This window comes from Ptychodera flava, chromosome 19, assembly GCF_041260155.1.
Source record: "Ptychodera flava strain L36383 chromosome 19, AS_Pfla_20210202, whole genome shotgun sequence".
NCBI lineage: Eukaryota > Metazoa > Hemichordata > Enteropneusta > Ptychoderidae > Ptychodera > Ptychodera flava.
The window spans coordinates 21703983-21720277 of record NC_091946.1 but is presented as its reverse complement, the minus strand read 5'-3'; the positions used below and the strand labels follow the sequence as shown (position 1 = coordinate 21720277).

Here is a 16295-nt window from a genome sequence, read left to right as displayed (position 1 = left end):
AAGAAGTTGTCACGTTTCCTATATAAATATGTCTTAGTTATTTGGGGTTCATATCGAAGCTTTCCAAAGGACAAGAGAATCGCTCACACTAACAACTGCAGGGTTGGCTGCACCTGGCTCACTGACTCTAAGACCGTAGGTGCAATGAACGACACGAATACTACACGCACCAGCACCACACTTGGTCTACTGATGATGTGCCGGGTTATTGGGTAACACAACTATGCGGTACTGTGGAACTCCTGTTTGCGGTAGAACCTTAATCGGTAACACCCTGGTCATCCTGATAGTCATTTTTAAGAAGAAACTGAGAACGTGGATGAACGTGTTTTTGGTAAATCTCAGCATTACAGATATCATAGCAGCACTGTCCCTCTGTCTCCCGATGAGCTATACCTTCTACCGTCGGCGATGGCACTTTGGATCAATGTACTGCCTCATTCACAATTTACTTCATCCTTTCATGATGTCCACCTCGCTCTGGCTGACTGCTTTCATTTCCATCAATCGCTACGTGTTCATTGTCTTTAACACGAGATATCAGCGACTGACCAGCGGAATCACTGTGAGTCTTGCTATAGCCTTTGCTTGGGGCACACCTGTAGTGTTGCTCTACACGGTGTACCAAGACACTTCGCTGTCTTTTTATGACCCGTCTATATTGCGCTGTCGAATGAGAGGGACCCCGTTCACAGTTATGTTCCTTGCATTTGCGCCTACATTTCTTGTCCTTCTGTCGTACATTTTGATCATAGCTTATGTGATGCACAGCAGACGTCGTGTGCAGGCCCACGCTGCCACACAGCCTCAAAGCTCAAATTTAAGTTCAGGTCCATCTCCACAAGAGCTGCGCATGCTATTCACAATATTTGCCGTTTTTGCACTGATACTTCTCTTCTATCTGCCGTATGCCATTATTGTCCTCGTTTCAAGTATAGGCGAGCAGAGGCAGTTACCAGAGAGTGCCGTCCTAGCGTATCCCTTGATACACATAGGAGGAGCCATAAACCCCTTGCTTTACGGAGCTAATAACAGGCATTTCAAAGAGGCGTACAAAGAACTACTAACGGGCAGACTAATACGCTGCTCATACTTGTGGTCAAAGAACCAAGTGGTACCAACGCAGGCGATAGATTTGAGAATTCCTGGCAACAACGCTGTTAATGATAGTTTGCCCGGTACGAACAATAGTGCTAACGTGTAAATGAACAAACTTTTTGACTGCGGACTGCAAAACTCGTATGTTCGAGAGGTTGGCCACGAGCATCGGAACATTAACAGCACCAAAACGAACGAAACTGTACCCAGTTCGAGCCAAATACTTAATATTTGTATTGTGTTGCAATTATTTTCCAAATGTATTCATAACAGTGTAATAATAAGTCACTTTGCTTAAAATGTTTGCAAAGTACTGAAGAGAATACTTCACAAAGTTTCCCAGCAAATCAAACAAAATTGAGATAGGATGATATGAATAGAACGATACTAAGTTAGATCGAAATTCGTGTATTGTTACAGTTCGTTTTCTTTGCATAGACAATTCTAATATTCGAATAATTTCGTATTCCTAAATTAATAGCAGACTTGCATTGACAGAGTTGTAAAGTAGCACAGTTATTAAACATTTTCTAGGATTCATATTGTATGACACATATGTAACCTGCAATTGGTACCTTTTGGTCAACAATAAAATTTGCGGCTACTAGTGTAACGTAGTGACGATATTCTATTTAAGACAAATTCTTCAGCTTAGCCGCTCTGTCAGTTAGTTTCTGTACTATCTGATCAACTCTTTCCCATTCTGTGAATTCACAACATTTATGTTTCGAGGCACCTCATAATTTATTTGGATTGGATGATCATCCAAAGGAACACATTGCTTTTCATCTCATTGTTTGATCTCCCTTGTATCATCTTTTTATAGGATAAAATAAAATAATGTAGCCTGGTTTTCATCATTACCACATTGTCATTAGTCATACATACTACTTCTTACATCGCTTAAGATGCTGATCGATTAATGATATTTAAGTTTAAAACTTTGGTGTTATATGTATGATAAATGATGTAATAAAATTTTTGCTCTCATATTTTGCTGTTGTGGTGCAGACAATTTCAAACCTCTCACGAGCAAAAAGAATATTGCCGCACATTCACTAAATCAGGCAAGATGTCTTGCTCTATCTATGTTGAACGGATCGAAAATATGAACGAAAACATGCAATATATCGAAACTAGAGATTTAGTTTATTATCTGAGAGCTGATAAACTGAAGATGAATATGATTTCCTTCTGATTTGTCTTAATGTTGTAGTTGTAATTGTAACAAGGTTATTCATTTACATGATTTAAAGTCAAATATTAAATACTACATACATTGCCCTCAAATGATTACCTACAAACGTAATTCATTCTATAGGATTGAGAAAGATGTTGACTGACATGTAAATCTGAACGGAGTTTTTTGTTAGTTGCTTATGCTGTAATTATACTGTCATGACCATTTTTTGTAGAGAATAGTGGCACGAAGACCCAATATTACTGAATAAAGACACCATTAAAACCACTTTTATTTGTCGGCTTAAAGACTCCTTTTTGTAAGTATGTATGAAATGCATGGTTTCCTACAATCTTTAGACACCAAGTATGATAGCAGTTTTATGTTACTCAAGTGAATGTGCTCGTGTGGAGTTCGAAGAAAGTATTACTCATTTTTGGCCTAAATATAAACTATTGTTATCATGGATCATCAGCGTCAGTGTAAAATGCTTTCTATCTGGATTATATCCCTCCATCACTTATTTAAAGTGTTTTCGTTGGTATTATTGTACTGATACCCGATAGTTATAGATCCTGTCCATGTCTGGAAACAGTGTTATTGCAATATTCAGCTATATGGCACCTAACATTTGAGAATTTGCAAAATATGAAAATCCGAATATCCCAAATTAGTTCGAATCGTGTTAAACATATTTTCACTGTAACCGGAACTGCTCGCAGCTAGGTGTAGGCGTTGGTATGTTCAAATAACTGAGCGAACAGAATTCGTAACACTCTGAAACATCACTTCTACCTCAGTACAACTTAAAATTTTATAATTTGTTTCAATTTTGGCTAACGTGTTAACATATGAGAGCTAATGTAGCGGCGATATCTGTGTTTCTGTCTCTCTGTCTGTCTGTCGGCGAGATATTTCGAGAACGGCTTATCGGATCAGAATCAAATGTGATTCATAGATTGTTTGTGATAATGGCAAGAACTGATTTGTTTTTGGTGCGTGCACGTGAGGCTTGGATATTTTTGAGGGTATTAAGGGGGGATCTGAAAAAAATATGATTTAAATTCCGATTCCTCCAGCCACCCCCCCCCAACATTTTTTCAACGTAGCCTTGCACGACAGAAGTGAAATGACATCAAATGCTAAATCAGCTACTTGTGTTGGGGCAATTCAATAACCTTTCCATTTTCAGTTGTGCCTGATTATTGACCGAAGAAGTTGTCACGTTTCTATATAAATATGTCTTAGTTATTTGGGGTTTCATATCGAAGCTTTCCAAAGGGACAAGTGAATCGCTCACACTAACAACTGCAGGGATGGATGCACCTGGCTCACTGAAGACCGTAGACGCAATGAACGACACGAATGCTACACGCAACCAACACTACACTTGGTCTACTGATGATGTGCCGGGTTATTGGGTAACACAACTCTGCGGTACTGTGGAACTCCTGTTTGCTGTAGGAGCCTTAATCGGTAACACCCTGTTCATCCTGATAGTCATTTTTAAGAAGAAACTGAGAACCTGGATGAACGTGTTTTTGGTAAATCTCAGCATTACAGATATCCTAGCAGCACTGTCCCTCTGTCTACCGATGACCTATACCTTCTACCGTCGACAATGGCACTTTGGATCAATGTACTGCCTCATTCACAATTTACTTCATCCTTTCATGATGTCCACTTCGCTCTGGCTGACTGCTTTCATTTCCATCATCGCTACGTGTTCATTGTCTTTAACACGAGATATCAGCGACTGACCAGCGGAATCACTGTGAGTCTTGCTATAGCCTTTGCTTGGTGCACACCTATAGTGTCGTTCTACACGGCGTACCAAGACACTTCGCTGTCTTTTTATGACCCGTCTATATTGCGCTGTCGAATGAGTGGGACCCCGTTCACAGTTATGTTCCTTGCATTTACGCCTTCATTTCTTGTCCTTCTGTCGTACATTCTGATCATTGCTTATGTGATGCACAGCAGACGTCGTGTGCGGGCCCATGCCGCCACACAGCCTCAAAGCTCAAATTTAAGTTCAGGTCCATCTTCACAAGAGCTGCGCATGCTATTCACGATATTTGCCGTTTTTGCGCTGATACTTCTCTGCTATCTGCCGTATGCCATTATTCTCCTCGTTTCAAGTGTAAGCGAGTGGAGGCAGTTACCGGAGAGTGCCGTCCTAGCTTATCCCATGATACACCTAGGAGGAGCCATAAACCCCTTGCTTTACGGAGCTAATAACAGGCATTTCAAAGAGGCGTACAAAGAACTACTAACGGGCAGACTAATATGCTGCTCATACTTGTGGTCAAAGAACCAAGTGGTACCAACGCAGGCAGTAGATTTGAGAATTCCTGGCAACAACGGCGATAATAATACTTTGCCCGGTACGAACAATAGTGCTAACGTGTAAATGAATAAACTTTTTGACTGCGAACTGCAAAAGTCATATGTTCGAGAGGTTGGCCACGAGCATCGGAACATTAAGAACACTAAAATGAACAAAACTGTACCCAGTCCGAGCCAAATACTCGATATTTGTGTTGCAATTATTTTCCAAATGTATTCATAATTGTGTAGTAATAAGTCACTTTGCTCAAAATGTTTGCAAAGTACTGAAGAGAATACTTCACAGTGTTTCCCAGCAAACCAAACAAATTGAGACAGGATGATATGAATAGAACGATACTAAGTTAGATTGTAATTCGTGTATTGTTATAGTTCGTTTTCTTTGTATAGACCATTGTATTATTCGAATCATTTCGTATTCCTAAATTAATAGCAGACTTGCATTGACAGAGTTGTAAAGTAGCACAGTTATTAAACATTTTCTAGGATTCATATTGTATGACACATATGTAACCCGCTATCGTTCGTGCCTCTTGGTGAACAATAAAATTTGCGGCTACTAGTGTAACGTAGTGACGATATTTATTAAGACAAATTCTTCAGCTTAGTCGCTCTGTCAGTTAGTTTCTGTACTCCTTATCAACTCTTTCCCATTCTGTGAATTAACAACATTTATGTTTCGAGGCACCTTATAATTCATTTGGATTGGATGATCATCCAAAGGAACACATTCTTTTACATCTCACTTTTTGATCTCCCTTGTATCATTTTTTTATAGGAAGATATCACGTTTCTAAGACTGCTTTCCCTCTATTAGCTGTTTATCCCCCTAATTTTCTGTAAATAGGTTCTCAATGACAACTAGTAGGAATGATGTGGTGTTTACGATCAAACGCAGCCATGATCAGAGTGGCAGTGTAAATTGATCAGTGATTTCTTTACCATCAAATGTTTACCGTTTTCTGTCATTGAAGCGAAATAAGGGCAGAATGATAGGTTCTCAATAACAACTAGAAGGAATTATGTGGTGTCAAACTATGACTGTGAAAGGATTAAAGATAAAAAACAGCCATGATCAGAGCTACAACCAAATTATCAGTGACTTCTCTATCATCAAAACTTTACCTGTTTCAGTCATTGAAGCGGAATAAGTGCAGAATGAAAATAATCTAGCCTGGTTTTCATCATTACGACATTTTCATTAGTCATACATACTACTTCTTACATCGCTTAGATGTTGATCGTTTTAATGAATTTTTAAGTTTAAAACTTTGGCGTTATGTGTATGATAAATGATGTAATGAAACTTTTGCTCTCATACTTTGCTGTCGTGTTGCAGACAATTTCAAATTTCTCACGAGCGAAAAGAATATTGCCGCACATACACTAAATCTTGCAAGATGTCTTGCTCTATCTATGTTGAACGGATCGAAAATATGAACGAAAACATGCAATATATCGAAACTAGAGATTTTGTTTATAATATGAGAGCTGATAAACTGAAGATGAATATGATTTCCTTCTGATTTGTCTTAATTTTGTAGTGGGTAGTGTAACAAGGTTATTCATTTACATGATTTAAAGTCAAATATTAAATACTACATACAATGCCCTCAAATGATTACCTACAAATGTAATTCATTCTATAGGATTGAGAAAGATGTTGACTGACATGTAAATCTGAACGGAGTTTTCGTTAGTTGCTTGTGCTGTAATTATACTGTCATGACCATTTTTTTGTAGAGAATAGTGGCACGAAGACCCAGTACTACTTAATAAAGACACCATTAAAACCACTTTTATTTGTCGGCTTAAAGACTCCTTTTTGTAAGTACGTATGATATGCATGGTTTCCTACAACCTTTAGACACCTAGTATGATAGCAGTATTATTTTACTCAAGTGAATATTCTCGTGTGGAGTTCAGAAGAAAGTATTACTCATTTTTTAGGTCTAAATATAAACTATTGTTGTCGTGAATCATCAGCGTCAGTGTAAAATGCTTCCTATCTGAATTATATCCCTCCATCACTTATTTAAAGTGTTTTCGTTGGTATTATTGTACTGATACCCAATAGTTATTGATCCTGTCCATGTCTGGAAACAGTGTTAAGAATTACTCCCATGGGTATCCCGGGAGAACATTTTAAGTCTTTCAAACCTACTGTATTTTCCAATTGACCAAACAAATCAGTGATAATACGACGTCTAGAAAATGCATCCTTAAGATGAAGAAGCCTTGTGACTGTTTGAGTGGAATGTGCCATACCTTTGCCAAAAATATTCAAGAGATTTGGAGTAAATTTTATTGACACCATTTCGTCCATCTCTTCAATCAAGGAATCCATTGGAACCCACATGAGGTTTTTTCTGTCTCAATGGTAATATTTATAAAGCTTTATAGAAGGGTGTGATGGTTGACGGGTTCAATGAATTACTGTCGTAATTTACCATCAATGACAAAACCGATTAAATAAATTACCAGAATAAACCACTTTTGCGAGTTATAGCAAAAAAGAGAGACATCAGTATCATGGTGCACCGTCGGTGAACATTCTAACACACAGTATGCAATATCGTTTAGTGCATTTGCATATGGCAAAAAGCTGTCAGGATACAAAGCAGGATACAATTAACAAGATAAGAGTGCGATAAAAATGAATAATATAAAAGGGCCAAAGCGATAGAAAGAGCTTTTTAGCTCCTTTGTCAGCGATGCGGAGCTTATTTAATCAGTGGATGTATGTTGTTTTCCGTCGTTCAGAGTCCATCAACTTTTTACATTCAAAGCTTTTTATAAACGACCAGTCCGAATCCGATTCATTTAAAGGCCTCCTGGGGACGATCTTAATCAGATTAGTTCAAATTTTGTGATGAAATATACAAATTTCTATATTCTTTGGCTAATTTTGCTATTTTTGTCAAAAATCTTCTTCTTCTTAACGGCTGGTCCGAGAGCTTAAATATTAGGTATACAGGTTCCTAGCAATGACCTTATTCAGATTCTTCAAATTGTGAGGACATATGCAAATTTGTATTTTGAAGGCAGTTTTTGTCATGATTGGTAAAATAATTGTTACAACTTTTTTTTGGTTTAAAACTGCTAGTCAAACAGCTTTGACGTTTTGGATATGTGTTTGGTCACTTTTTCCCTCAAACCCCGCTTGTCTGATACCTTTGATATTTGATGTACGGATTCCTAGAGATTATCTTAATGTTTTACTTTGAATTATGATGAAATATGGAATTTCGTATTTTGTGGGCAACTTTTACTGTTTTTGATCTGAAAAATAGTTTCTAAAAAGTACTCCTCTGATAGCTTAGATATTTGGTAGATATGTTCCTAAACAAGATCTGGCTTAATATTTAGGCATTTTTACGAGAAATTTGTCGATAAAGTCGATATCGTTTTCAAGCGTTCGTATGGCATCAAGTAGCCCTGGGTTCCAGAGGCGCAGGCGCAGAGTTCGAGGTCGCGTTTGTGTACTGTGACGCTTCTATGGCCTCTCATATGTGAGAGGCCATAGAAGTGTCACAGTACACAAACGCGGCCTCAAACTCCGCACCTCCGGAACCCAGGGCTAGGCAGCAACGAGTTAAAATGCTAACATATCACGAGAATACGATGTGATACCCCGGGGGCGATACCAACCAAACTTTGTGTAATAAGTCCATTTTATCATACATTCTATGCCTCTATTGCCATTCTCCTATTGTTTAGGTAGTACTGATATGAACCCTTATTAAAATAGAAACAACACGATTGGAACTAATCTGGGATAATTGGATGGTGAAGTTATGTCTTTAAAATCTGCAAGTGTTATCTCATCTGCGTTTCTTTTGATATTACACACTTGTTAATATGCGATATTGCAACATTCAGCTATATGGCACCTAACACTTGAGAAATTTGCAAAATATGAAAATCCAATCTTGTTAAACATATTTTCACTATAACCGGAACTGCTCGCAGCTAGGTGTGGCGTTAGTATGTTCAAATAACTGAGCGAACAGAATTCGTCATACTCTAAAACATCACTTCTACCTCAGTACAAGTTAAAATTTTATAATTTGTTTCAATTTTGGCTTACGTGTTAACACACGAGAGCTAATGTAGCAGCGATATCTGTGTTTCTGTCTGTCTGTCTGTCTGTCGGCGCGATATTTCGAGAACGGCTTATCGGATCAGAATCAAATTTGATTCATAGATTGTGTCTGAGAAGGCCAAGCACTGATTAGTTTTTGTGCTTGTGGCTTGAATATTTTTTAAGGGTATCTGAATAGGGGGATCTGAATAAAATATGATTTCAATTCCGATTCCTCAAGCCACCCCCCTCCAACATTTTTTGAACGTAGCCTTACACGACAGGAGTGAAATGACATCAAATGCTAAATCAGCAACTTGTGTTGGGGCAATTCAATAACCTTTCTGTGGTATATTCACCCTATATACATTAACAAGTGTTAAGTGATGGAAGCCACCAGGATGAGACACTATCTCTAGTATCCAATAGTAACCATTGACGTGTAGTTTACTTATGAGATTATGTTAATAAAGCAGAATCCTAGTTAATGGCTACACTGTGTGAGTCGTGTGTCTTTGCTCTAATCAAACGTGCACTATAACACAACAATATTGGCGACGAGGATGCTCTTTTGATCCACAAGTGTGTGAAAGAAGACACCCTGCACAGCCTGAGTGAAGTTGACCTCTGAGTAACCAAGTCCTGCAAAGTTTCAACTGGAAGACGGTAAAAAGTTGCCTTCGGTCGAACTTGAGCCGCACCCTGTTGAACAAAGGTCAGCAAGGTTACTTGGTGGTCTATATGGGTGATACAGAACAAAACTCTGTAGTCACCAATCAGCCATCAACACCGGGTCGAAGTATTTCTCCTGCTCCCCCACCAGCCCGAATGGAAAGACCATCTTCAGAACGCTGGGGACGCATAGATGCATTTGATGACAGTTTAGAAACATGGTCAGCTTATGCAAGGAGGCTCACCCACTATTTCAATGCCAATCAGGTACCAGAAGACAGGAAAATTTCGTGTCTATTATCGTTATTGGGACCAACGGTGTATGTTACGTTAGAAAATTTGATATTTCCAGAATTGCCAACATCAAAGCAATTCGAGGAAATTGTTGAGATTCTTGAAAATCACTATGAACAGAAGCCATTGTTGGTGCATGAAAGATTCACATTTTGGTATAGAAATCAAAACGAAAGTGAATCCATTAAGGCATACGCATGTGAACTGCGGAGACTATCAAAACCTGCAAGGTTGGTGCATTTTTGGACCAAGCCCTCCGTGATAAGTTGGTTTGCGGTCTACGTACATTCTCTATTCAGAAGAGATTACTGCAGGAAGATGACATATCTTTCGAGAAGGCTATGCAAATTGCCATCTCCATGGAGTCAGCTGATAAAAAGCAGCCCGACTTGAAGAAGCGCTTGCAAGACCTCAAAGTCAATAAGGTCAGTAATCCCAAAGAAAAGACAAAACCTTGCTATCGGTGCGGTAAGAAAAGCCATAAGCCAGCTGACTGCAGATTCAAAGATGCCGAGTGTCACAACTGTAAGAAAACTGGACACATTCAAAGTGCTTGCCGTTCTAAACAATACAAGGGAAGGGAGAAAGCAAAAAGAAATTCCAGAAAAGCAAAAGCAAGAAGGTGCATGCTTTAGAAGAAGACAGTAGTGACAGCGACTTTGTTTCAAGCCTCACAAGTGTTAAGACTTTAAACAAACAAGGCAGTCAACCTGCAAGAGTAACACCACGAGTAAATGGAAAACTCATTAACATGGAAAGAGACACCGGATCCCCAATCTCTCTCTTGTCAAAAGATGACTATGACAAGTATTTCAAAGGAGCAAAGCTGAAAGATGCCGAGGTAAACATGAGAGCCATTACAGGGCACAAGCTAGGCATTATGGGTATCTTGGATGTCACAGTTGAATATGAAGACCAGAAGTCTAAATTAGAGCTGTATATCTGCAAGACAAAAAGCAAGCCACTGATGGGAAGAAGCTGGTTATGCAAAATACAGATAAATTGGAAGAAAATTAAAGAAATCAACCGCCAAGCAGTGAAAGCAGTTAAAGTTGAAAAGAAGACAACGAAGACAACAACTGATGAAAAGCTGAAACAATATTAGACAAATACCCACAAGTTTTCAAAGACGGCATCAGAGCTATGAAAGGAATCAAGGCAAAACTACTGATAGAGAAGAAAGCAGTGCCCAAATTCCAGAAAGCCCGCCAAGTACCATACTCTCTACGTCCGAAAGTGGAAAAAGAGTTGGACCGACTTGAAAGTGAAGGTATTTTGTCAAAAGTAAGACACAGTGATTTGGCAACGCCGATTGTACCAGTCCCCAAGAAATCATGTGCAGTACGTATATGTGGAGATTTTAAGACTACAGTCAACCCAGTATTGAAGGTAGATCAGTACCCACTACCACGTATTGAAGATATCTTTGCAGACCTAGCAGGTGGAAAGAAATTCACACGCATCGACTTACGTCAAGCCTATCATCAGATGGAGATGGATGAAGACTCAAAGAAGTATCTCACCATCAATACACACAAAGGGTTATACCGATACAACAGATTAGTGTTTGGTATCGCCTCAGCACCTTCAATATGGCAACGATCCATGGATCAAGTACTGCAAGGAGCTACTCGTACTAAGTGCATCATTGATGACATGATCATAACAGGCGAAAATGACAACGAACATTTAGCCAATATTGAAGAAGTATTGAAACGTCTTCAAGAGCATAACTTACAAGTCAATTGGAGAAATGCGAATTCTTCAAAGATGAAACCACGTTCTGTTCACATGTCATCGACAAACATGGGCTCCACATGACGAAAGAAAAAGTCCAAGCCATGACAGATGCACCTAAACCGAAGGACGTCAGTCAAGTTCGTTCCTTCCTTGGATTGATAAATTATTATCATCGATTTCTACCAAACCTAGCAATGGTATTGCATCCACTGAACCGACTGTTGGAGAAAAATCAAAAGTTCAAGTGGACTGATGAATGTGATAAAGCTTTCAAGAAAGCCAAGAAACTCATCACATCAGAGAAAGTGCTAGCGCATTATGATCCTAACTGCGTGCGATGCTTCACCATATGGATTAGGAGCAGTGGTCTCCCACACGATGGAAGATGGGCAAGAAAGACCAATATCCTATGCATCAAGATCGCTAACAAAGGCAGAGAAGAATTATTCGCAGATAGAGAAAGAAGCGCTCACAATAGTATGGGGAGTGAAGAAATTTCACACCTACCTGTATGGTCGAAAATTCACACTACTGACAGACCATCAACCGCTGGTATCGATATCCACCCAGAAAAAGGAATTCCAGCAACAACTGCAGCAAGATTGCAACAATACGCAATATATCTTGCCGGTTTTGATTATGATATTCAATACAAGAATACCAAGAAACACTGCAACACAGACGGTTTATCGAGATTACCCTTAGACACCAATATTGAAGAGAAGGAAGACGCGATCGAAGTGCTACACATCTCGCAATTTGACAGTCTCCCTGTTACAAGCGCTCGTGTTCGAAAAGAGACGCGCCGAGATCCTGTTCTAGCCAGCGTATACAAAGCTACTATGAATGGATGGTCTCATAAGGATCAGAATCTAACTCTGTTCTATAACCGTAGAAGTGAGTTAACTGTATTCAATGGATGTCTAATGTGGGGAATGAGAGTCATCATACCAAGCAAACTGCAGAAAGAAGTTCTAGATGAACTACACAGCGGTCATCAAGGCGTAGTGAAAATGAAAGCCTTGGCAAGAAGCTATGTATGGTGGCCAGGCATCGATAAAGCTATCGAGCAAGTAACCAAACAATGTTCTGGATGTCAACAAAACCAGAGCATGCCAAAGGTCGTACCACTTCACCCATGGGAATGGCCAACATTGCCATGGCAATGCATCCACATAGACTACGCGGTTCCATTCTAAGGACAGTCGTACCTAGTGATCACCGATGCACACTCCAAATGGCCAGAAGTAATTCCTACATCGTCCACTACTGCTGAAAAGACGATAGAAATACTGCGCACCATTTTTGCAAGATATGGTATCCCAGAAGTTTTGGTAAGCGACAACGGCCCACAATTTGTTTCAGATGAGTTTGAAACATTCATGAAGAATAACGGCATCAAACACATCACCTCTGCGCCATACCACCCTTCCACGAATGGATTTGCAGAACGATCTGTACAATCCTTCAAGAAAGCGTTACGCGCCATGAAGGGAGAGAAAGGAACAGTGCAGAAGAAATTATCAAAATACCTGATGTCGTACAGAAACACACCACATTCTACCACTGGAGAAACACCAGCGATGTTATTCTTTGGTAGAAGAATGCGCACACAACTAGATCTCCTGAAACCAGATCTATGCCGCGATGTGCAAGAAAACAACTAGATCAAGCAGCCACCAGACAGACTGCACATGATCGTCAACTTGACATTGGAGAAAGAGTTTCCGTCAGAAATTATCGCGGAAATGAGAAATGGATACCTGGAATAGTCACTGAGAAAACTGGACCAGTATCCTACAAAGTTCAAACATCTCCAGATGACGTCAGACGTTGCCACATCGATCAACTCCATCGATCACAAGTTCCCATGGCAACATACCAGGACAAGGATGTCCAGGATGAGGTCATTACCTCTGCTGCAGCCGCCAACCCAGTAACATCGGGGAAATGACAGATGCATCTGAAACACCTACAACTTCGGCGCCAGTATTGAATACAGCACCAGCCAACATAACATCAGGAAGTGCTACCGTGAATAAGGATCCAGCAGCAATTGTGTCACCACCACCTAAACCAATGAAAAGAAGATATCCCGTACGGAATAGAAAATCACCAGATAGATTAGATTTGTAGTTTCCAAAACAAAAGTGATTGTACTGTGACAAGGGCAGAATAATCCCTAACAATCACTGAGGCAGCGAGTAGTCTACCTCAAAGCCTCATATTTCGGCATGGTAGATTGCATTTTATTTTAGTTAGGAATTAACTGAACTCATATGAACTCTACGTCATGAACTCCGAACTCTGACCGGACATATAAACTTAGTGGGGAGGAATGTAGTATATTCACCTATATACATTAACAAGTGTTAAGTGATGGAAGCCACCAGGATGAGACACTATCTCTAGTATCCAATAGTAACCATTGACGTGTAGTTTACTTATGAGATTATGTTAATAAAGCAGAATCCTAGTTAATGGCTACACTGTGTGAGTCGGGTGTGTCTTTTGCTCTAATCAAAAGTGCACTAAAACACAACACTTTCCATTTTCAGTTGTGCCTGATTATTGACCGAAGAAGTTGTCACGTTTTCTATATAAATATGTCTTAGTTATTTGGGTTTCATATCGAAGCTTTCCAAAGGGACAAGTGAATCGCTCACACTAACAACTGCAGGGATGGATGCACCTGGCTCACTAAAGACCGTAGACGCAATGAACGACACAAATGCTACACGCAACCAGCACCACACTTGGTCTACTGATGATGTGCCGGGTTATCGGGTAACACAACTCTGCGGTACTGTGGAACTCCTGTTTGCGGTAGGAGCCCTAATCGGTAACACCCTGGTCATCCTGATAGTCATTTTAAAGAAGAAACTGAGAACGTGGATGAACGTGTTTTTGGTAAATCTCAGCATTACAGATATCCTAGCAGCACTGTCCCTCTGTCTCCCGATGACCTGTACCTTCTACCGTCGGCAATGGCACTTTGGATCAATGTACTGCCTCATTCACAATTTACTTTATCCTTTTATGATGTCCACCTCGCTGTGGTTGACTGCTTTCATTTCCATCAATCGCTACGTGTTCATTGTCTTTAACACGATATATCAGCGACTGACCAGCGGAATCACTGTGAGTCTTGCTATAGCCTTTGCTTGGGGCACACCTATAGTGTCGTTCTACACGGCGTACCAAGACACTTCGCTGTCTTTTTATGACCCATCTATATTGCGCTGTCGAATGAGTGGGACCCTGTTCACAGTTATGTTCCTTGCATTTACGCCTTCATTTCTTGTCCTTCTGTCGTACACTCTGATCATAGCTTATGTGATGCACAGCAGACGTCGTGTGCGGGCCCATGCCGCCACACAGCCTCAAAGCTCAAATTTAAGTTCAGGTCCATCTCCACAAGAGCTGCGCATGCTCTTCACGATATTTGCCGTTTTTGCACTGATACTTCTCTGCTATCTGCCGTATGCCATTATTCTCCTCGTTTCAAGTGCAAGCGAGCGGAGGCAGTTACCGGAGAGTGCTGTCCTAGCCTATCCCTTGATACACATAGGAGGAGCCATAACCCCTTGCTTTACGGAGCTAATAACAGGCATTTCAAAGAGGCGTACAAAGAACTACTAACGGGCAGACTAATACGTTGCTCATACTTGTGGTCAAAGAACCAAGTGGTGCCAACGCAGGCGATAGATTTGAGAATTGCTCGCTACAACGTTGATAATGATACTTTGCCCGATACGAACAATAATACTAAGGGAGCGTTCAGTTTTTACGGCCTGGGGAGGGGCCGGCAAAATCTTGTCGCCGGTGTTCAAAAAATATAGACCCCCCTGCATTTTTTGTGAAAAAATGATGAACCCCCCCCCTCTTTGTCAGACGAAAAAAATTGATGAACCCCCCCCCCCCCTGAAAAATAACCAAAACCCATATGTCAAATTTACCCGCATGGTTTGGATTTGAACTCCGGTACGCGGCACACTTTATTCGATGCCAGTGCACAAACTTCTCAGCCGCATCCATTGAAACGTCTGTTAATTAGGACGACTGTAAGGCAATTTTTAACTTCATTTCCATAGACAACTCATGTCCATGGACATTGTATAAAGTAAACTTTATCGGAGTGGTTCGCCAAAGGCAGCCCTCCGGTTAAGAGGGTCATGGGCCATTACGTAAAGTCAACTTTATTCTAGTGGGCCACCAAAGGTGGCCCGCCGGTAAAGAGGGTCGATCATGGCTATTGCATAAAGTAGACTTTACTGGACAGGGCTGCTGAAGGCGCGCGGCCATTACCATTATTCAGCGCGTGATCCCAGGGGTCCCTCAAAATGTTTCGAATACAAGCCGCGGCTTCATTTGGGAATTTACGGTAAGATTACCGTGGGGTATTACATAAAGTCAATTTATTGTAGTGGGCCGCCGTAGGCGGCCTGCCGGTAAAGAGGGTCAATCATGGCCATTGCATGAAGTAAACCTAATTGGAGTGGGCTGCCAAAGGCGTCTGCCCATGAAGAGGGTCATGGGTAATACATAATGTATATTTATTGTAGTGGGCCGCCGAAGGCGGCCCGCCGGTAAAGAGGGTCAATCATGGCCATTGCATGAAGTAAACCTAATTGGAGTGGGCCACCAAAGGCGTCTGCCTGTTAAGAGGGTCATGGGTAATACATAATGTATATTTATTGTAGTGGGCCGCCGAAGGCGGCCCGCCGGTAAAGAGGGTCGATCATGGCCATGGCATAAAGTGAACCTTATTGTTGGTATTATGTTTTTTGAAAATGTGGTGACCCCCCCTTTCCTACCAGTGAAAAAGCGATGACCCCCCCTTTGCGGATTCCAAAATTATGATGACCCCCCCCCTGG

The 16295-nt window shown here is 40.6% G+C and overlaps 2 protein-coding genes across 2 annotated transcripts; both read left to right on the top strand.

Annotated features, from left to right (window-relative positions):
• Positions 1 to 223: 223 nt before the first annotated feature.
• On the top strand, positions 224 to 1204 carry LOC139118091 (melatonin receptor type 1B-B-like). Its single transcript, XM_070681385.1, has one exon. It carries the CDS (start codon positions 224 to 226, stop codon positions 1202 to 1204), a length of 981 nt encoding a protein of 326 aa, XP_070537486.1.
• Positions 1205 to 14099: 12895 nt separating this feature from the next.
• On the top strand, positions 14100 to 15059 carry LOC139118090 (melatonin receptor type 1A-like). Its single transcript, XM_070681384.1, has one exon. The coding sequence runs from the start codon at positions 14100 to 14102 to the stop codon at positions 15057 to 15059; it is 960 nt and encodes a 319-aa protein (XP_070537485.1).
• Positions 15060 to 16295: the final 1236 nt, after the last annotated feature.